The following is a 21,185-nucleotide window of genomic DNA, read 5'->3' on the forward strand; positions in this document are numbered from 1 at the left end:
TTCTCACATTATTCAAACATTAAATCTTACTCATAGTCAAATGAAATGGTCACTGATAAATTTCTCCATTAAACTACCAAGTTCTCAAATTTGGTAGTAGCTTTAATGAAGCAGAAAGTGAAATACAGGCTGGGTACACTGGCTCACACCTATAATCCCAGAACTTTGGGAGGCCAAAGCAGGAGGATTGCTTGAGCCCAGGAGTTCGAGACCAGCCTAGGCAAAAAACACTTTTTGTAGAGACCTCATCTCTACAAAAAATTTAAAAATTAGCTGAGTGTGGTGACATGTACCCATGGTCCTAGCTACTTGGGAGGCTGAGGTGGGAGGATTGCTTGACCCTGGGAGGTTAAAGCTGTTGTGGGTTATGATCGCACCACCGCACACAAGCCTGAGTGACAGAGCAAGGCCCTGTCTCAAAAAAAAGAAAAACAGTTTAATCTCCCTCTCACACCAATCACCTGCAACAGTTAACTATAGGCAGCAGTTTTTTAGCCACTAATTACTGTTCACTGATAAAATGATAATGGTCACTACATAAACCAGCAAATCTCTACAGCAGCACTGTCCAACAGAACTTTCTGTGATGATGGAAATGTTCTACATCTCATGCTTTTCAATAGAGTAAATAGCATGTAGCCACATGGTAGCTACTGGATACTTGAAGTATTGCTAAGGAGACTAAGGAACTACATTTTAAATTTTACTTAACTTTAATTCATTTAAATAGCCATATGTGGCTAGTGACTACCATATGGGCATTACATAATGTACTATCCATTATGGTAGTCACTAGCCACATATGGAGCTCTAGAGTACCTAAGAGAAGAAACACATACACGCACATTTCACTTAATATCTAACTCACATTTATTAAAAATTGAAGATTACAGAAAAGCATAAGATTGGTGTCATTAAACAAGCTTAATTAACTTACCTTTGACTAATAAATGAAAGTATTTAATAACACTAAAGGAATTTTGAGAATAAGTTCTATTCCAACCTTAGAAATTAAAAACAAAAACAAAGCAGCTATTCTCCAAAGGAGAAAGCAACCACAGATCTCCCTCTAGTGGCAAAAGATAAAGTTGCTGCTGAAAAGCTGAACTGCTCCTCCATACATAGAACTGCTCAGACATTTCTTTTATAAAATTTTAACTTAAGATTCTAAATCAACATATAAGGAAAATAGATCTATTTTTTGTCGACAAAAATTAGACCTACTGCCCAGTAATAGCATGGATTAAAAAAATTAGACAATTTTCATTTACTATGAATGCTAATCTCTCTAGAAATCTGATCTCTCCAGAAAAAAAATGTTTTGCCAATGACATTTGGGTATCTGGGACTTTCACCAAATAAAAGTTTATAAAGCCATAACCAAACTATGAGCAACAGAAAAGAGAGCAGTTCTCCTCTGTTGGTAAATATTCTGGGATACAGCATGAAAGGAGCTGACTCAGAAGTATAAAGTAGTAAGGAGCAGTGAGTGAGGTTTGTAACAACTCAGGGTACATCAAAAGAAACAATACATTATAAGAGTTCTTAACCAAAACAACACTTTTCATTCTGGTATTCAGTTTCAAAAGACAGCTCTGCCACATTGCCAGTTTTAATTACAACCATAAACACTCATTTAGATTTCACTATTGAACTACTTTCAAGTACAAGAAGGAACTCAAAATAGAAACGACTTATGATACAACTATTGTTATTCCCTCACAGCTTCAGGGAAAACAGGCTCTATATACACTGTAGTAAGTACAGAATGTACAGAAGACAGTTATATATACAAAAGTGCATTAATATAGTAATACATTTAGCAGTAATACAGGAAAAAAAAATCCTGGTTAACAATCTCATACATTACAGTATTTAAGACTACTTGAAGATTCTCCAAACCAGTCAATTATCTACTTGCTTTGGTTATGATATTGCTGCTACATAACTAATCTTTGAAACTAAAAAGCAAAAACAAAAACAAAAACCCACAATTTGAAATTTTTATCCATCTGTGAATTGTTTTGCATATACTTGTTTATCATTAATAGACTTTGACAATAGTCCTTAAATTCCCAACACAAAGATTCAGAATAGATAATACTTATTAAGTGAGAGTACTCAAATAGGAAATTAAATGGATCCACTACAGGGACATTATCTGCTCCATTGCTAAAAGACTCAGCTAGATAACCTAACCACAAATCTCAGTTTCAGTCTCAGTTTAAATCCAATAGGTCAGCTACTGTTAAAAGAGCCAGTAGCTTCACAAAACAAGTCATGGCTTCAGGCCACTGTTCCTTATTCAGTTGTTCAATTCAGAATAGTAAGAGTTAACTTGTTATTTATACATATAGTCTACAACTACCTTTACATAGTCAAAATGTATATGCATAATTAGAGCAAGTCTCCCCTTTTTCACCCCCATCCCTCACCACAAAAATGAACAGATTTCCACACAGGTTTTGTTGGACACAAAGACGCAACAAAGAAATCTGACAATTAAAAAAAAGTACTACATATAGAATTTAGAGAAGACCAAACAAGTTTTTCTGAGTTCGGTATGAGGGTCAAATTAAAATTTAATTTGCCATTATATGCTCTAGGTTAAAACACTAATTACCTTAATTTTAAAAATAACTGGAGGGAGAGCCAGAAAGAAAGAATTCTAATGTTAAAAAAAATAAGAAAATAAAATTTCAGCGAGTCAACTCAGATCTTCAGCAGTACCATGCAACTTCCTCACTCTTCATGGCCAGTTAGAAGAATTTTCAGAGTTCCTTCTAAGCCTTTTGGAATAAGTAAATTATTTTCCAAAGAAATAAGACCTAAGCATTATAAGTAGTTATGTTCCAGATACTATGCTAACAAAGATGCCTAGCTTAAAATATCTCAGATAGTTTTTATTCACTTAGCATAATTTTATTTTTAAGACAAAGTTTATCTTACTTTATCAGACTTAAAACGAATCCAAAGTTACCACAGTACATGTGTATACAAATACTTATTTCCTAACTAATAGTCCTTTCAGAATTAAATTTACTTCTAGTTCAGACATGTTGAATGAGTCAGTGCCCTCAACATCAACACTATTATTTGAATGCAACTGGGGATTTTCCTATTAATTGTCCCAAACTATAAACAGACTGTGAGTACCCTCCACCAATTCCAAACAAATGTTTTTCTTGGAGATAGAAGTGCTAAAAGTTCATTTGTTAAAGGAAAGAAGAGGAGTATGTTCCAGCTATTACACAAATGAATTCAAAGAATTCATAAAGAATCAACTTGCTACATAATCTCTGTCCTTGAAGTGCTTTTGCTTGTACCTTGAAAATTATCTTTCCAGATATTAAAAGTGCTCTGGTTTGAAGAAGTATCCTGGCATATGATCTTTTTCAGAGGAAAAAATATACATTAAGCCATACTTTAGATAACTTTCAAGGCTCTTCAATGATCTAGCTAGGCCGAAAATAAAGTTACGCAAATGAAATTTAAGATTTGAAGGTTTTTGTTTTTATACTCTATTAGCATTGATTGGTTCAATTTAATGACTTTGCTTACTGATACCCAATTCCATGGGCATTATGCAAAACAAATTACAACATTTGGATTGTTTTTGAGTTTTGAAAAGCCTGATATTGACAAAAAGTACAGAGTTCACCACCTTTAAGGCACATGAGGCTATTCAGAGTAAGCCACAAACAAAGTCTCTGCTGGAGAACCCAGAAACAAACAAGACTTCTATACTGGTTGTGTACTAACATTTCTAGCTAAAATATGAAGACATTTGCTATATTTTATAATTTTTAAAGCTCATCAGAATCTGGATACCTCTATATAGTAGTTTCCTATAATTCTTCCTTTTTGAGAGGATTTAGCACTTTTAAAAGTTAAATAAAATGAGAAGTTCACCCAATCTATAATGTCATTATTTTATAAGTCAGTTTCTGAGATTAATTCAGCAATATCTAATTCACTCAAGGGACAGAGGAACTGGACAAAACTGCCATAGCCTAACAAAAATGAGGTAAGTCTCATGAAAAAAAGTGTTATTTTATTCTAAGTTCTTGTTGGGAGAGAATGAACTAGCCCTTTATACCTCACTACACATTATAATGCATCACCTTCCTTTAATTCAGTTGCAAAACTATAGAAAAATATTATATATGTCATTTTGTTAAATGCAAGTCTCATCCTTTAAAAAGCTGTGGTAGGAACTGAGATACTACTATAAGATCTCTAATAAAATGTTTCTGGATAAATCTGTGGGAAATATATTACGCCCTCAGTTAACAAGGCTTATTTTCAAAGAGGAGACTTAAAATTTGCTCCAGTGTCAGTTCTCTACAGATGAGAACCAATACTACAGCAAGTCAGTCTTGCCTTTTTATTAATTAATTGGTTAGTTTGGATTTGAATTTAAAAATAAATACTACTGAGTTGGATTGTTTTAAATTGAACTCAGAGATATACCATATTGAATAAATTATTACTTATTCCAAGAAAGAAATAGTTCAAACTTTGAATTATCTACACAAGACATTACAATGGAAAAAACACACAGCACATGAACAGAGACCTAAGAACTTTTTATGTCTTTTTCTGCTAGTTTCTTTTTTAGGGGGACAGAGGACTATTAAATCTCCCTCTTCAATCACGAGCAAGCCCAAGTTATTTAATGATTTTCTTTTAATCAAATGAAATATTTTCAATCTCCTTCAACCCAACTTTATTACTATCTCTAACTTATAGTACTATAATGACAGTTCATCTGGATTTACACAAAATTTCATGATGCACTTCTATAAACATTCAAACCTTTACCAACTTTAAAAATCAACTTTGTGGCACTTTGGTAAACTTATTTAACAGTGACTCAAGTTAAATTGAAAGCAGTAAGACTATGATTATTGGGAAAGTAGGGAAATTGGTCTTAAATTACATCATGACCTTGTTTAGGGTTTTCTTTTACTGATCCCTGTTAAGTAAATAGTTTCCAAGTATTTGACAGATACATGGTGCTCTATGGCCTCCAAAAGTGGCCTGTTTTCCTCGCAGAATAGGTAAAGATGGCAGGCAATCATTCTGTGGCATTTTACTTTTGCTAAAAGCAGGTAGAGAATTTAGATACAGTTACTATGCTCTCCATTTGCTCTTCCTATACTTGGAAGGGAAAACAGTGAGGTTAAGTTGTTCCACCTCCACAGAGTATTCTGGTGTCTATCCCCAAGCTCTCTTTGGGTCCTCTAAGCTGGTTAGGAGAACCAAAGAGGGGGAGGGGGAAAGAAAGAAAGACCACTCCAATTGAAAACCATAGACATTTACGTTTTATTTTAGTAAAAATTTCAAATTACGACTTTAGTAGTCTTTAAAAGGTTACAACCATACCATGGACTTTGGCAAAGCTGCAACGTATTAATTTTTATCCCCAGTTTCCATTCTTTAACCTTCAAGGAATGAAAATGAAATCAAAATTTTAAAACACATGATTATAAGCCTTTGTATCAACTGAGAATTAAGAATTTAAGTCATGAATCTTTTTCTTAATAAGCTACTTGACATAACAAAAAGCAAAAAAAAAAAAAACAAAAACAGAAATCTTACTAACCTCTGTACTCTAGAGTTTGAAAAATATTGATTACAGCTCTTCCTACAGAATCACGGTCACCTTCAAAATGCTATCCACAATATAAAGAAAATTATGAAAGTCAGAAAGCAGCTTGATTGTCAGTAGTATCAGTTTCCATCTTCTTTAACCCATGTGAATGTTCAAGACATGTGGTAGAAGAAAAGGAATCACGCTATTTCTAATGTTCATGATAACAAACTCTCTAGGAAAACATTTAAAGAAACTCCATGATTTCACAGTTAAAATTAGAGCTCTATTAATAACCAACAAGCTAAGGTGTTTTCTATATCTCATTGCTCTGTATATTTCTAGCAATTTATAGAGAAGTTTAGCAGATCTATAAGGGTTTTCATCAGTTAATTTTCAACATTAACAAGGTCACATGCCAGAAGCTGTTATACCAAATATTTAAAAATTAGAGCTGTGCTGAAAAAAAAATGACCTACAATAAGAACTTGAGAGAGATACAGACTGACTTCCTGCCTGAGACAATTTTACAGCCTAAAATTTCTGAAAGCAACAGAAAAGCAGAATTGCTTATTTTGCCTAATTACTTTCACCATTTAAATATTAATCAACATAGCATCAAGTCTAAAATTCAGCTACTAGTAACATTATTTCATCAGTAGTCATCACTTAACAAAAAAGGATTCTAAACTTATATAAAGTTAAAAACAAAAATAAATCTAACAGGAAAAAGATGAGGGCCTGTTCTTATACCTTTGAGTCAACAATGAATGAAAACAGAACTAAAACTAATGAAGGCACTATCGTAAACAGCAATCCACACCTTGCCCACCCCCACACCTCAGAAAAAATTTATACCAGGAATCAAGAATTATGCTATGGCCCTTTAGGAAAAGTAAACTAAGAAATTGTAACATTAAGAAGGGAACTAAATTATGATCTCTACACATGTATGTATACTGACACAATAAACTACTGTCAGCAGTACCTTGAAATCTTCTAAACTGTATAAGTGCTAGTCTTTGAAGAAGCCCACTTCGCCACCATAAACTTCAAACAGTCAAAACATTTACCCAAAGTAGTGGTTCTTAAACTAGACTGTGCATCAGAATAACCCCGCACTTGTTAAGAAACAATGCTAGGCGCCTCCCTGTTGGTTTCTGATTCACTACGTCTGGGGGTGGGGCCCACAAGTATGCATTCCTAACAACTTCTCAGGTGATGCTGAAGCTGCAGGTCTTGGGACCACCTGTCAAGAACCACTGGCTTAAATTATTAATGGTACATCAGCACAGCCCTAACCAAAATTTTGGTCAAAATGCATGTAAACCAATAAGGATGGAGTATTTTAATGCTCACAAAGAATGCTAATAAATTCACCCTTATTACATCAAAACATCAACATCTGCTTCATGGTCTTCCTCAGTCACTTTCAAGGACAGCACCTCTTCGTTAAGGAAGAGCCCACTGAGCCTCTCCTTCCGGGCCTGCCTCTGCTCCTTCAGCTGCCTCTTGCGGAAGGCCTTCTGCTGTAACTTCCGCTGCTTGGATCGCTTCTGTCAAAATAAAAATTTCTAAATCAGTTTGGTTTAGTTTTTGGCATATCCACCCCAAAATGTTTTGTGGATCAAATTCTCTATGTTCTAACTTTAAGAGATGTTCAAATCCTTCTGTAGTATGATCCTCATTCCAGTAAGTGAGCCACTGGCTTAGGCATAAAAATGATTAAGATTCCAATTTTGTGGTATTTGACCAGTGACTCTTCTGATTAGGAAGGGTTGAGACAATCATTTTGGCTAGTGATGCATAATGAGTCACTTCAAAGACTTCTTTTTTAAATTCCATTAAGGTACATTGGTATAAATGCATACTGAACACACAATTAATACTAGGGGACAATACTGAATACAAATGTAGAGAACATTGCCCAGGTCTCTAATACTTATGATTCTCAGGTGCCTTTCATCCAAAAACACTAGCAATCTTATAATGGCAGGTAAAAAAAATCATGCCTTTTTCGTAGTAGGCGAATACCATCTTAAAAACCCATCAGAAACTCAGTGGGTACTCCCATCCTTGTCACTGGTGAACTGATACTAAAAAGGAATGACCACATATCTAGGGAAATTCCTTAGCAACTAACAAAGCGGGCTATGTTTCTGCTACTTCCCTAAGAACCAGGGAAAGAATCACTGTGTATCTTCAAGTCACCACTTGGTCACCAAAGAGAGAGATTCTCTTATCATCTTTAAACTGGCTCCAGATTCTTGTCACTGCAAGGAATCAAACTCCCCTGCTAAGCCACAGGACCATTCTAAATATACTTATACCTTCTTTTTTTTTTTTTAAGTGCCCAACAATATTATACAGAACTTTCTCAACTGTGAAAAGAGTAGACAGAAATTAGAGAAAGTATTAGATTTTTAAATTAGCTAAGAAGAAACATTTAAGATTAAAACATTAAGAAAACATTTAACACACACAAAAGACATACACAACATTCTTAGGAGCTAATAGACAGCAACATCAGCAACATAGTGAGATTCGCTCAGTAGTGAGTTGCAGTCAATATTGCAATCTTGAGAATAACTCATTATTTCCACCAATTTATCTTACTTAAAACATACACAAAAATCAGGTAAGATTGAATGCAATATGGTTGTGGGTCAAAACAGCATTTCAAAGCACTCAGCCAAGAGTGCTTTGTTCAACAGCAGAGCATCCTGCTTGTTCAATTAAGACCAAAACCCACAGGCATCTAGACAGCAGGATCATTTTAACTCTTCAAGAAATTTATATGAAGGAGTACTAATGTTAATATTGAAAGGTAAAGTTTTGTATTGATTAGACGTTTTACTTTTGAATCCCGAATCCGCTCTGCTGCACTTGCAGACAGGTTGCTGTCACTGTGTGCTCGACTCATGTTGGCACTGGAGTTTGAAGCAGAGTTTCCAACACTGGACCCACTGCTGCTTGCAGAACTGACCATGCTGGCACTGCTGCTGCTGGCGCTGGCACTGGCACCGCTCACTCCACTGGTGCTTGCACAACTAAAGTTGCTTCTCTTCCAGGCCTCTCTTGCAGGCCGTTGGCGAGGGCTATGCTCCTTGATATAGTTTCTGACCTTGGGAAGCACAACCACAAACTGGTTAGTGTTGCACCTTGATGTTCTACCTTCAAAATGCTGGGGGGAAAATAATATTGTACTTAATCTAAAAGACTGTCAAAAGTGCTGCAGATGCATATATAAGGTAGAATAGAAAGGCTAAATTTAGAAATAAGTACTAGAAAAATGAACAATGTTCAAAATTCTAGAAAACATGTTATAGATCTGGATTTTAAAAGCACATAAAATATAATCAGTAAATGGAAGGCTACTCGCCTTCAGAAATTTAGGACTGTAAAAAAATAGCACTCAAAATACAAACTAACAATAAAATAAAATAGATGAGATTAGGCAGTTGTTAAAGGTCTCCATTTAAGATAATTTAAGTAAGCTGCTGATTTTATATAAGATTAGGGTGTTTCCTAAATCTTAGCTAGGGGCCAACGATACCTGTCTTCAAATGCAAGACATCAATTTATCATACTAATGAAAAATTTGCTGGAATGTAGAAAATTATAGTATGTCTGCTGGGAGAAATACTGAAATGAGAGAAATTTTTCATAAATAATGATAAATGCAAAACAAAGAAACAAATCCAAAGTAGAACGTAAGAACATTAAGTATTCATTCAACTACATACCAGAGAAAAAGAACAGCAAAAATTGTATTTAGAAGATACCAGAGGCCAGGCGCAGTGGCTCACGCCTGTAATCCCAGCACTTTGGGAGGCTGAGGCAGGTGGATCACGAGGTCAGGAATTCAAGATCAGCCTGGTCAAGATGGTGAAACCCCATCTCTACTAAAAATACAAAAATTAGCCGGGTGCGGTGGCAGGTGCCTGTAATCCCAGCTACTCGGGAGGCTGAGGCAGGAGAATCGCTTGAACCTGGGCAGTGGAGGTTGCAGTGAGCCGAGATATCGCCACTGCACTCCAGAGTGAGACTCCGTCTCAAAAAAAAAATAAATAAATAAATAAGGGGGGGAAGAAGAAGAAGATACCAGAGATGCAGATTTCAGAACAGCAGAGGGAAAATTCACTAGGTTTCACCCTAGCCTGGCTCAATTATTACAGCATAAAACTACTCAAATCCCTCAGCTCAGATATTTACCAAAGAATAGCTCTCATTAATTAGTATTTTGTCAATTAGTCTCCTGTAAACTGAGTTAGAATAAATCTATACCTTAACCTAACCACCTCATAAGTGGTAACATTACATTTCAAATCCTATACAACTGAAAAGCAGGTTCTAGATTCACACTGATCCCAGAAAGGTACTGGCAGGTGAGATGTACATAAAACCTCTTAAATCAATGTGCCATCATTTTTTCTAATATTACCTTTCACAGCAGTGATTTTGGCCTTAATTATCTATGTATTTACATATGATTATTTTAGTCTACATTTTATAAGATGGTGGTATTTTTAATAGGTAAATAATCTGTATTTTCTTTACATACCTGCTTCAGTTTTTCATCTGTGAGACAGTTAAGTTCAATAATAAACTCACTGTCTGTAGGGGAGATTTGAGCAGAAGGATCAATGATCTTAATAATATCAAGTTGCTCCCGAAGACCCATCTCAGTACTCACTTTCCGACTCAGATACTCAATATATTCCACCTATGTGATGAAAAAATTACAAATAAGATCATTGCTAAAACTTCTGATCCTTCATTATGTCAATTATAATGTGTTTACATATCAGAAGCACTTAAGGTTTTATTTGTTCCCTGAAAAACAGTTAAAGCTCAAATTCAGATTTACTAAGCAATCCACATTTCCCCAGTAGCTTTAAACAGGCAATAAACTGAGCTTTACCTAGTCTCCACATAAAAGCTTTTAATTAAGAATGTTAAGATCTTTACCTGCTCATCATTTGTCATTGCACTCCAAGGAAGTTCATCTAAATTCCGGTGCTTGTTTTTCTTTTTAGGAAGCAGGCAAGGTGAACTTGGAATACTGGGTATGACATCAGAAAGTACATCACTCCCACTGGCAATGTCACTGCCTGGTAACTTTATAAAAATAAGGAGGGTGTGGGGAGGGAAAGCAAAATTGTTTCAGACTACATTTTAAATACTACAGTATATTTTCCACATCGATTAAAAGTTACTTTATGAGATTGACATGCTGCGGGCTATGCTAAGAGGGCTTCCTTAAAAGTTCATTTAATGTAAGACTAATGGCAGCCGGGCATGGTGGCTCATGCCTGTAATCCCAGCACTTTGGGAGGCCGAGGCAGGGGGATCACCTGAGGTCAGGAGTTCGACACCAGCCTGTCCAACATGGTGAAACCCGGTCTCTACTAAAAATACAAAGATTAGTCGGGTATGGTGGCATGTGCCTGTAGTCCCAGCTACTCGGGACACTGAGGCAGGAGAATCCCTTGAACCTGGGAGGTGGAAGTTGCAGTGAGCCAAGATCGTGCCACTGCACTACTCCAGCCTGGGAGACAGTCATACTCCGTCTCAAAAAAAAAAAAAAAAAAAGACTAATGGCAAATACAGAATCACAGGACATTAATTCTGATCCATGCCTATTTTATACAAAGCAGCAACATAAATATATAAATATATATTCTTTGCATATAGTTATTCAATGAAAGATGTTTTTGAAAAGCTTAGACTTGTAATCAAGACTTATTAAAATGGTAACCGAAGTCAATCATCATTAAAGTTTTTAATGTATAAAGAGAATATGACTAGGGCCTCCAAACTGTAATGAATAAGAAGCACTGGTATCCATCTGGGGAGACCTGAATGATGTGCCACTAACTGGCTTTTTGCCAGAGACTGTGCTAAACATACTGTCAATATAAAGACAAATACATCTTGGTCCTTGTCCTCAAGTCTGTATCAGTGACCTCAAGACAATTAAAATATATTAAGGCTGGGCAAAGTAGCTCATGCCTGTAACCTCAGCACTTTGTGAGGCAGAGGCAGGAGGACTGCTTGAGCCCAGGAGGACTGCTTGAGCCCAGGAGTTCAAGACCAGCCTAGGCAATGTGGCGAGACCCCATCTCTCTAAAAAAAAAAAAATAATAATAATAATCATGCCTGTAATTCCAGCACTTTGCAAGGCTGAGGCGGGAGGATTGCTTGGGCCCAGGAGTTCAAGAGCAGCCTGTCCAACATAGCGAGGCCTCATCTCTATTTAAAAAAAAAAAAAAAAAAAAAAAAAAAAAGGAAAGGAAAAAAAATTAGCTGGGTGTGGTGGCACATGCCTGTAGTCTGAGGTGGAAGGATCGCTTGAACCTGGAAGGTTGAGGCTGCAATGAGACATGTTTGTGCCACTGCATACCAGCCTGGACGACAGAGTGAGACTTGGTCTCAAAAAATAAATAATAAAATAATTTTAAATATGCTGTTAATATAAAGCAAAACACTTTTAAGAACCAGAAGTATTATAAGAGAAAAATTAGGAAACATCATAGAAGACAAAGTGTAGACAAAGGAGAAATAAAAGCAAGCCTAACATACAGAAAATAAAATCAATTTAAGACAAACAGCAAAAATATGTGCTATAATTTTATATATATTTATGTATATTTTTGCACATGTGCATATACTCATGTAACCACCACCATGACCAAGGTAATAAATATATCCATTACCTCCAAAAGTTAGAATGGATTTAATTTTAAATAAATGTATTTAAGTCATTCATCAAAAAAGTAAAGTCTTTTCTTCTACAAGGAGCACATGACAATTTTCAAACATACTGGCTTCATTTTTACAAGGTATAAAACAGCACCTTTTTGCTGTGTTTTGGTTCTATAGAGCTTGCAACTGTATCTGAACTCTGGATGATTTCTAGGCTTATGCGGTTACCAAAAAAGTGAAGAGCTACTTTAGTCATGAAGACTATTGCGATCACACGTATTTGAACTCCTACTTTGTACACAGCAGTATAATAGGTACAGGGGATTCAAAGGAGCGTTAAGTCCCTACACAAAAATTTTACTTGGGAAAGTAATACAATAACACAGACATACAATTATACAACACAGCACATGATGAATGCTAGGTTTCAGACCACATGTCATCAATGGAAATATCTAGCAGTGGGTTGAAGCTGCAGGATTAAAGTTTGGGAGAGTTGCAATGGACTGCAGGCAGGCACTGGGGAATCAATCACAAAGAAATAAATGAAACCACAAAGATAGGAGTCAATCACTATGCAAAAGATTACTATGATGTTTAAAATGAAATTGTCTAAGAGAGAGGCCATTCTTTCTACATCCCCGTAAGTAGCTACTACTCTCAAAAACTACATTTTCACTATGACAGTTATTGACAAGTCCAAGTACATAAGTGACTACCAACAATCTGTATAACTTATTTTAAAATCTCATTAACGGCTGGGCGCAGTGGCTTACGCCTGTAATCCCAGCACTTTGAGAGGCGGAGGTGGGTGGAACACCTGAGGTCAGGAGTTCGAGACCAGCCTGGTCAACATGGCAAAACTCCATCTCTATTAAAAATACAAAAATTAGCTGGGTGTGGTGGTGCGCACCTGTTATCCCAGCTACTCAGAAGGCTGAAGTAGGAGTATCATTTGAACCTGGGAGGCAGAGGTTGCAGTGAGCCAAGATCGTGCCACTGCACTCCAGTGTGGGAGACAGAGCGATCATCTCAAAACAACAACAACAAAAAAACCCATAAAATCTCATTAACTAACACTGCTTGAACTGTTCACCCTTCACCCTAATTGTTATCTAGGTGGTGTTATGAAAGGATGATTGCTGAATGCACATATGAATGCCATCTCTTTTTCAGCCTGTAATTGCAAAAAAGAAAATGCTTTGCTATTTTCCCTTTGACTTCAAATCTCCCTGTGGCCCTTAAAAAAAAAAAAAAATTAGACACTTCTTATCAGACAAAAGGCCTCCCCTTCCCTACATCAAGCTCCTTTGATAAATGAGGTAAATGAAAGAACTCTTGAAATACCTGTATTTTCAAAATATAAGAAAAAAATTCACCTAAATCTTGGAGAATATCTGCTAGGCACTTAAATTTGTACCTTTACTTCTGTCTATGCATTTGTTGGGGAGGGAGGGGTGTAAAAAAGCTAAGTAGTGGTACCTTGGCCATTTTTTCAGGGATAAGTAAAAAGATCCCAGAGTTCAAATCCCAGCTCCACTGCTCACTAGCAGTGTGACCTTGTATAGGTTAGTTTATTTCTTTGAGCCTCAGAGTTAGCAGTAAAATGTGGTCAATATCATCAATCTCAAAGGATTGTTGAGTGGTTTAAATGTGGTAACATGCCTGGCACACAGGCAACACTCAATAAAGAGATGTACTTTTCTTTTTCCATCCCTTGCCATGGTTTTGGACCCTTAAAAAAGTAGCACAATCTCTCAGAGAATGTCACATGTTGCTAAAGTGCTTGGGTTAATTTCACATGGTAGTGTTTCAGAATGATAGGGGAAAAAGGAAAAGACATTCAGGTAAGGAGAATAATTTAGTAAAGTCATAGATGGAAAAAAACATAGTATGAGGTGACATATATCCTAGATATCATGTAATCATATGTCAGTATGATTAACACAGAAAATCAGTGCTAGGGATTTAAAAGTTCAACAGAAGAACCAGAAACTGTCATATGATATGTAGAAGTAGGCCGATAACATTTTCTAAGAAGTAACTTGATGAAACTGGTCTTTAGGGAAGATCAGCTAGAAAGCACTATGGGGACAAAATAGAGTGAGGAAAGACTAGAATTAGATAGGAAGCTCTTGTAATCTAGGCGTGGATGAAAATAAGCAAAAATGGAAAGAAAAATGGGAATAGATAGGACAAATGTAACATGAAAATTTACAAAGCTGGGCGCAGTGGCTCACACCTGTAATCCCAGCACTCTGGGAGGCCAAGGCGGACAGATCACGAGGTCAGGAGTTCGAGACCAGTCTGGCCAATATGGTGAAACTCCGTCTCAATCAAAAATACAAAAATTAGCCAGGTGTGGTGGCATGCACCTATAGTCCAAGCTACTCAGGAGGCTGAGGCAGGAGCTTCGCTTGAACCCAGGAGGCAGAGGTTGCAGTGAGCCAAGATCGCACCACTGCACTCCAGTGAGGGCAACAGAGTAAGATTACATCTCAAAAAAAAAAAAAAAAAAAAAAAGAAAGAAAAACAATTTACAAAGCTGTTTGATAACTGAATGGATAAGGTAATAAAGTGTCTCATGTTGAGACCAGAAAAAAATTGGTGACATTTCAGGTCACACAACCCACCCAGAGTGATACACTTAAAGACCGCAATTTTCATAGCAAGGTAACTGAAATGATGTTACAGATCTTCTAGTCCAACATCCTCATTTTACATAAAAGAAAAAAATGATGTCTGGGGAGGGTCATACAACTAGTGGCAGAATCCAAAGTAGGACACCAATCTAATGCTTTCAACTATGCTAAACAGTTTTGCCTGTCTGGCAAGTTTGTAATAAGAGAGGAATACAATTTGGGATATAAAGGGTTTGTAGTGATAATGGGAGAAGCAAGCACAAGTGTCCTTTGGACAGACAATAATAATTTTTTACTAAGTTGTAAGACATGTCACTAAGCAGAGTCTATTTTTTTCCATGGAAACATTGTAATTGGAAGTTGCAACACTGCATCAAGGACTCAGCATCAAATAATGGGTTAGTATTAAATATTAAGGTCATCTAAGTGGAAATGTCAAGTAGACAATTAGAGATACGAGATTAGACTAGCGGTTGTATCGGAGAATTGTATGGGCTCCTGTATATTTATTAGACCAGCAATTTTCCATTTTATAACTGATACTATATTTCAGAATAAATGCTTACTAACTCCCAGCCCATATTTTTCATGGGCAATATTTGGCATATTTATATTATGATCAGTAATTGTGAAACACAGGGAGACTTAAATCTCTGCCATATTTTCTGCAGAATGCAGCAGAATTTTATGAGTAAGCTCATTTCTGTAACAGCTGATGTGTAATTTCAGAGTGCACCTCTAGGTTTCAAGTGTGACAGCTGATTACTCACTGTTTAAATTTTCTAAGCTTTCCTGCTCAATAATAGAAATAATTTCTCAGACTCTAAGACTAGTCAAATATATCCTTAATAACAAAAGGACTGAAAGCAAAGAAAATTATCAGCAAAGCAAAATGCAAAGATGCTAATTCATTCTAAGGTTAAAATCTCATCTTACTAAGTAGTGAGCATTTTTCTTCCCAGAGAATCCGTAAATCATTTATATTTACTTTAGTAGTAACTGAAACATCTGCTAAAAAGAAAGATTTAAACAGATGTAGTTTTTAATCATAACAGAAGTAATACAAATTTTTTAACTATAGTAAATGAATTTAATCCATATTAATCCTAACATGTAATTTGTAATTATCTTCTTGGATAATTTACTGCTCATCATTATGAAATCCCACAAAAACAAGACAGCACTTTAAATCTTTCAGCATATTTAAATAGCAGATATCCATGGTAACAGAGTATCCATACTCCAATTTCACAAGTGGGAAAACACATTACTAAGGCAGGTATGATTTTTGTTCTGACATCATAGTCACTCATGTACATTAACGGTGAATGGCTGGGGATGGTTTTCCACTCTAACTACTTGCAACATAAGTGAAGGAGCCAGCAATTAAAATTTAAAAATGTCTGCCACCTTGTAACATTATGGATGATAACTCTAAATAAATCACATAAAATAAGCAGAAAAAATATTTCTTAGAATTATCAGGACTCTAACTGACTTATGCTTTACTAAGAATTGTTGCAGTCTGATTTTAAATACAAAGTCTGCACTAAAAAAAAAAAAAAGGGGGGGGGAGAGAGAGAGACACTGGCTGAGCACGGTGGCTCACCATTTTGGGAGGCCAAAGTGGAAGGATCGCTTGAGCCCAGGAATTCAAGACCAGCCTAGGCACCAAAGTGAGACCCTGTCTCTACAAAAAAACAAAAAAAAAATTTAGCTGGTTGTTGTGGTGTCCACCTGTGGTCCCAGCTACTGAGGAGGCTGAGGCAGGAGGACTGCTTGAGCCCAGGAGGTCAATTCTGCAGTGACCCATTTTTGCATCACTGCACTCCAGCCTGGGTGACAGAGCGAGGCCTTGTCTCCAAAAAAAAAAAAAAAAGCACTGAAAAATTCATTATGAATATCATGAAAAAGTTTATATCTTAAATGAGAAAATCTTATTAAAAAATTTTAACCAGAAGAGGAAAAACTTCCTATCTCCTTATGAGGACAGTATTACCTGGACACCAAAGCTAGACAAAGACACAACTGAGAAAGAAAACTGCAGACCAATATCCCTTATGAATATAGATGCAAAATTCCTTAACAAAATACTAAAAAAACACATTGAGAAGCAGACTGAACTTCTCCCCTAAGATTAGGAAAAAGACAAGGATGCTCACTTTCACCATTTCTATTAAACACTGTACAGGAGATCTAGTTAGGGCAACTAAGCAAGAATTAAAAGGCATCCAGATGAGGAAAAAAGAAGGAAAACTATCTCTATTCATAGATGACATGATCTTAAATATAGAAAATGATAAATAATCCACACAGGGGAAAAAATTATTAAAGCTAACAGATGACTTCAGCAAAGTTGGCACGATACAAAATCAATATACAAATACCAATTGTATTTCTATATATACACTAGCAATGAACAATCTGAAAATAAAATTAAGAAAACAATGCCATTTATAACAGCATCGAAAAGAATATAATATTTAGGAATTAATTCAACCAAGAGAGTGTAAGACTTAGACATTGAAAACTACAAAACATCATTGAACTAAAGAAGCCCTAAATAAATAAGATATTCCATCCCATATTAATTGGAATATTTAATATTGTTAAGATGGCAATACTCCCCAAAGCAATCTACAGATTCAATGTGATCTCTATCAAAATTCCAACTACACTTTTTTGAAAAATGGGCAACCTGATCCTAAAACTCATACGGAATTGCAAGGACCCCAAATAGCTCTGTTGCCCAGGCTAGAGTGCAATGGCACAATCTCAGCTCACTGCAACCTCCATCTTCAGGGCTCAAGCGATCCTCCAACCTCAGCCTCCTGAGTAGCTGAGACCACATGTGCACACCACCATGCCTGGCAAATTTTTGCATTTTTTTTTTAAAGACACGGGGTTTTGCCATGTTGCCCAGGCTCGTTTTGAACTCCTGGGCTCAAGCTATCTACCTACCTCAGTTTATCAAAGTGCTAGGATTACAGATGTGAGCCTAAACAATCTTTATAATGAACAACAAAGTGGGAGAACACATCTCAATTTCAAAACTTACTGAAAAGCTATAATAACTAAAACAGTGTGGTACTAGCTTAAGGATAGACACATACATCAATGGAATAGAATTCAGAGTCCAAAAATAAACCCACACATCTATGATTAATTCATTTTCAAAAGGGTGCCAAGATGATTCAATGAGGAAAGAATAATTTTTGCAACAAATGGTGCTGGGACAACTGGATACCCCCATACAAAATAAAAAATTTGGGAGCCAGGTGCAATGGTGCATGCCTATAGTCCCAGATACTCAGGAGGATGAGGTGAGAGGATTGCTTGAGCCCAAAAATTCGAGACCAGCATGGACAACATAGTGAGACTCCATTCTTAAAAAAAGAAAGAATGAGCCTGTAATCCCAGCACTTTGGGAGGCCAAGGCAGCGGATCGCCTGAGGTTAGGAGTTCAAGACAAGCCCGGCCAACATGGTGAAACCCTGTCTCTACTAACAATACAAAAATTAGCCGGGCTTGGTGGTGGGCGCCTGTAATCACAGCTACTCGGGAGGCTGAGGCAGGAGAATGGCTTGAGCCCAGGAGGCAGAGGGTGCAGTGAGCTGAGATTGCGTCACTGCACTCCAGCCTGGGCAACTGAGCTGAGCAGGACTCTATCTCAAAAAACAAGACACACACACACACACACAAAAGAAAGAATGAATCTGGACTCCTATCTTACACATCATATACAAAAAATAACTCAAAATGGATCAAGACCTACATGTAAGAACTAAAACTCTAAAAGTCTGGGAAGGAAACAGGTGAAAATCTTTCTCATCTTGGATTACACAACGGTTTTTAAAATATGATATTATAAGTACAGCAAAAAAAAGATAAATTAGACTTCACTAAAATTAAAAACTTTGGTGTCAAAGGACACTATCAAGTGAATAAATACTAACAAGCAAAAAGACAACCCGCAGAATAAAAACATCTTCGCAAATCATATATCTGATAAGGGTCTAATAGCCAGCATATAGAAAGAACTCTTACAATGCAACCATAAAAAGTAAAATAACACAATTTTAAAAGGGGCAAGGTATCTGAATAGATATTTCTCCAAAGAGGACACACAAATGGTCAAAAAGCACATGAAAAGATGCTCAAAACCATAATGAAACACCAATTTATACCCAGTAGGATGGCTATAAACAAAAAGACAAGGCCAAGTGTGGACACGGACGTGGTGAAATGGGAACTTTCATATGTTGCTGGTGGAAAAGTAAAATGGTGTAGTCACTCTGGAAAACATGTTAGCAGTTCCTCAAAAAGTTAAATATCAAGTGATCATATGATCCAGCAATTCCACTCCTAGGGGTATATCCAAGAGAATTAAAAATATAAATCCACATAGAAACTTGTACCTGAATGTCCACAGCAGTATTATTTATAACAGCCAAAAAGTAGAAACAACCCAAAGTTCATCAGCTAATGAATGGATGAACAAAATGTGGTAGTGTATATCTACAAAATGGAGTATTAGTCATGGAAAGGAATGAAGTGCTGTTATATGGTACAACATGGATGAACCTTGAAAACATTATGCCAAATGAAAGATTAGCCAGACACAAAAGGCCACATATGCATCCATTTATATGAAATATCTACAAAAGCAAATCTATAGAGAAATTAGATTAGTAGTCACCAGGTGATAAGGGGGAGGGGAGAATTGGGACTATGTGCTAATGGGTATAAGATTTCTTTTGGGGGTGACAGAAATGCCCTGGAATTACATAGTGGTGATGGCTGCACAACACTGTGAGTATATTAATAACTACTGAACTATACATTTCAAAATGATGAAAACGGTGAATTTCACCTCAAATTTTTAAAAAGTTTAAAAAATTTTTAACCAAAATAATATGAAAAACAAAAACGGAAGGGTTGTGAATTACTTTTTTTCTTAAAAAAAAAAAATCTCATCTTTTCAGTGTAGCATCGTTTATAACAACAAAAAACTGAAACAAACTGAAATAGCCATAATTAGGAAATGGATTAAGTAAATTATGATTCAGTTATGGAAAAGAATGAGATGTGTTAGCTGAAAAAAAAGCACAGGGCCGAACAGTGGATGAAGTATAATCCCATGTGTTTTTAACAGTATGCAAACATACTTGAATCTGCATAAGCTCCTAACAGTGGTAACCATAGTAGAGTGGGACTTGGAGATTTTTTAAATTTGGTGCCATTCTGTATTATTTGAAAGCTGTTTGAAATTATAATATTCAATTCCTCTTTTGGAATAAAACTTCAAGTATTCAGATAGCTTTCAAACGTAGCAGGCATTCGAGTTTATCTAGCAAATAAAATCTTTGCTGTAGGCAGGGAAAACATCTTTAAATGTATCGTTTTTACAATCAGAATATGGATGTTGTAATAACACAATCTAAATTTTCTGACAAACTGCACTCATTATAAGGCAGCATTTTCAAACAATTTACCACAAAGCCGTTTTACATGGTATATACGCCACAAGAAAAAAGTGTCAGGCGAAAAACATGTCTACATACAAACAGAATACAAAATGAGAAATTATATATTTCTGATGACAGAACCAAAAATCATGTATTTATGGTAATAACAGTTTATGATATTAGATACATAATGTGACTGATATGTGTCCTATAAGGACACACCACCTATTTATTATAGGGTAGGAAGCATAAATTTGCTTGGATTCGTGCATAGAAAGGTACTGATGATATATAATAATGGTAATATTACACAAGTATTAAATAACATAAAAATCTACAAAAGGAGATCTATAGCATCTAAAAGGTACATTAGCAAAAATAAAGATATCCCATCAAATTCTTAACTTTAAAACACGTTGTAAGAGAATCTCCAGGACTGGATAAACCGTAGAGAAATTTACTTTGAAGTAGAGATGAAAATATCAAAAGAGAAGTTTATAGTTCTACTTCTATAGTAATGAGGACAAGAAAAGGACAAAAAAACTTACCTGCCATTCAAACTCGCTATCTGACCAATCCCAGTAAGTGCTAATAGAAGAAGAGACATCGCTGCAGACACTCCCCTCAGGAAATAAATCAAAAGAAGTGAAGTCCTGATCATCTAACAGGGAATAGCAATCATCTTGATCTCCAACAGACACAGATGAAAACAGCTCCTCACTGCCTTCTGAGCTGGCAACACTTGTTCCACAAGAAGTTAGGTTCCACCTT

The 21,185-nt window shown here is 36.1% G+C and overlaps 1 protein-coding gene across 2 annotated transcripts in view; it reads right to left on the reverse strand.

Moving 5' to 3' along the window:
- Positions 1-846: 846 nt before the first annotated feature.
- Positions 847-21,185, reverse strand: part of FAM199X (family with sequence similarity 199, X-linked) — a 30,036-nt gene continuing 9,697 nt past the window's right edge. Inside the window, exons 2-6 of one of the 2 annotated variants that reach the window (XM_003918077.4) lie at positions 20,963-21,182; positions 10,568-10,717; positions 10,161-10,322; positions 8,454-8,720; positions 847-7,152 (exon numbers count right to left, since the gene is read on the reverse strand). In XM_003918077.4, coding sequence (XP_003918126.2) covers positions 6,982-7,152; positions 8,454-8,720; positions 10,161-10,322; positions 10,568-10,717; positions 20,963-21,182 — 970 coding nt within the window. In that variant the 3' untranslated portion in view covers positions 847-6,981. The remainder of the gene's footprint in view (positions 7,153-8,453; positions 8,721-10,160; positions 10,323-10,567; positions 10,718-20,962; positions 21,183-21,185) is intronic. The other variant, XM_021932491.2, reaches the window with a different exon arrangement.

This window comes from Papio anubis, chromosome X (assembly GCF_008728515.1).
Source record: "Papio anubis isolate 15944 chromosome X, Panubis1.0, whole genome shotgun sequence".
In the NCBI taxonomy this organism is placed as follows: Eukaryota; Metazoa; Chordata; class Mammalia; order Primates; family Cercopithecidae; genus Papio; species Papio anubis.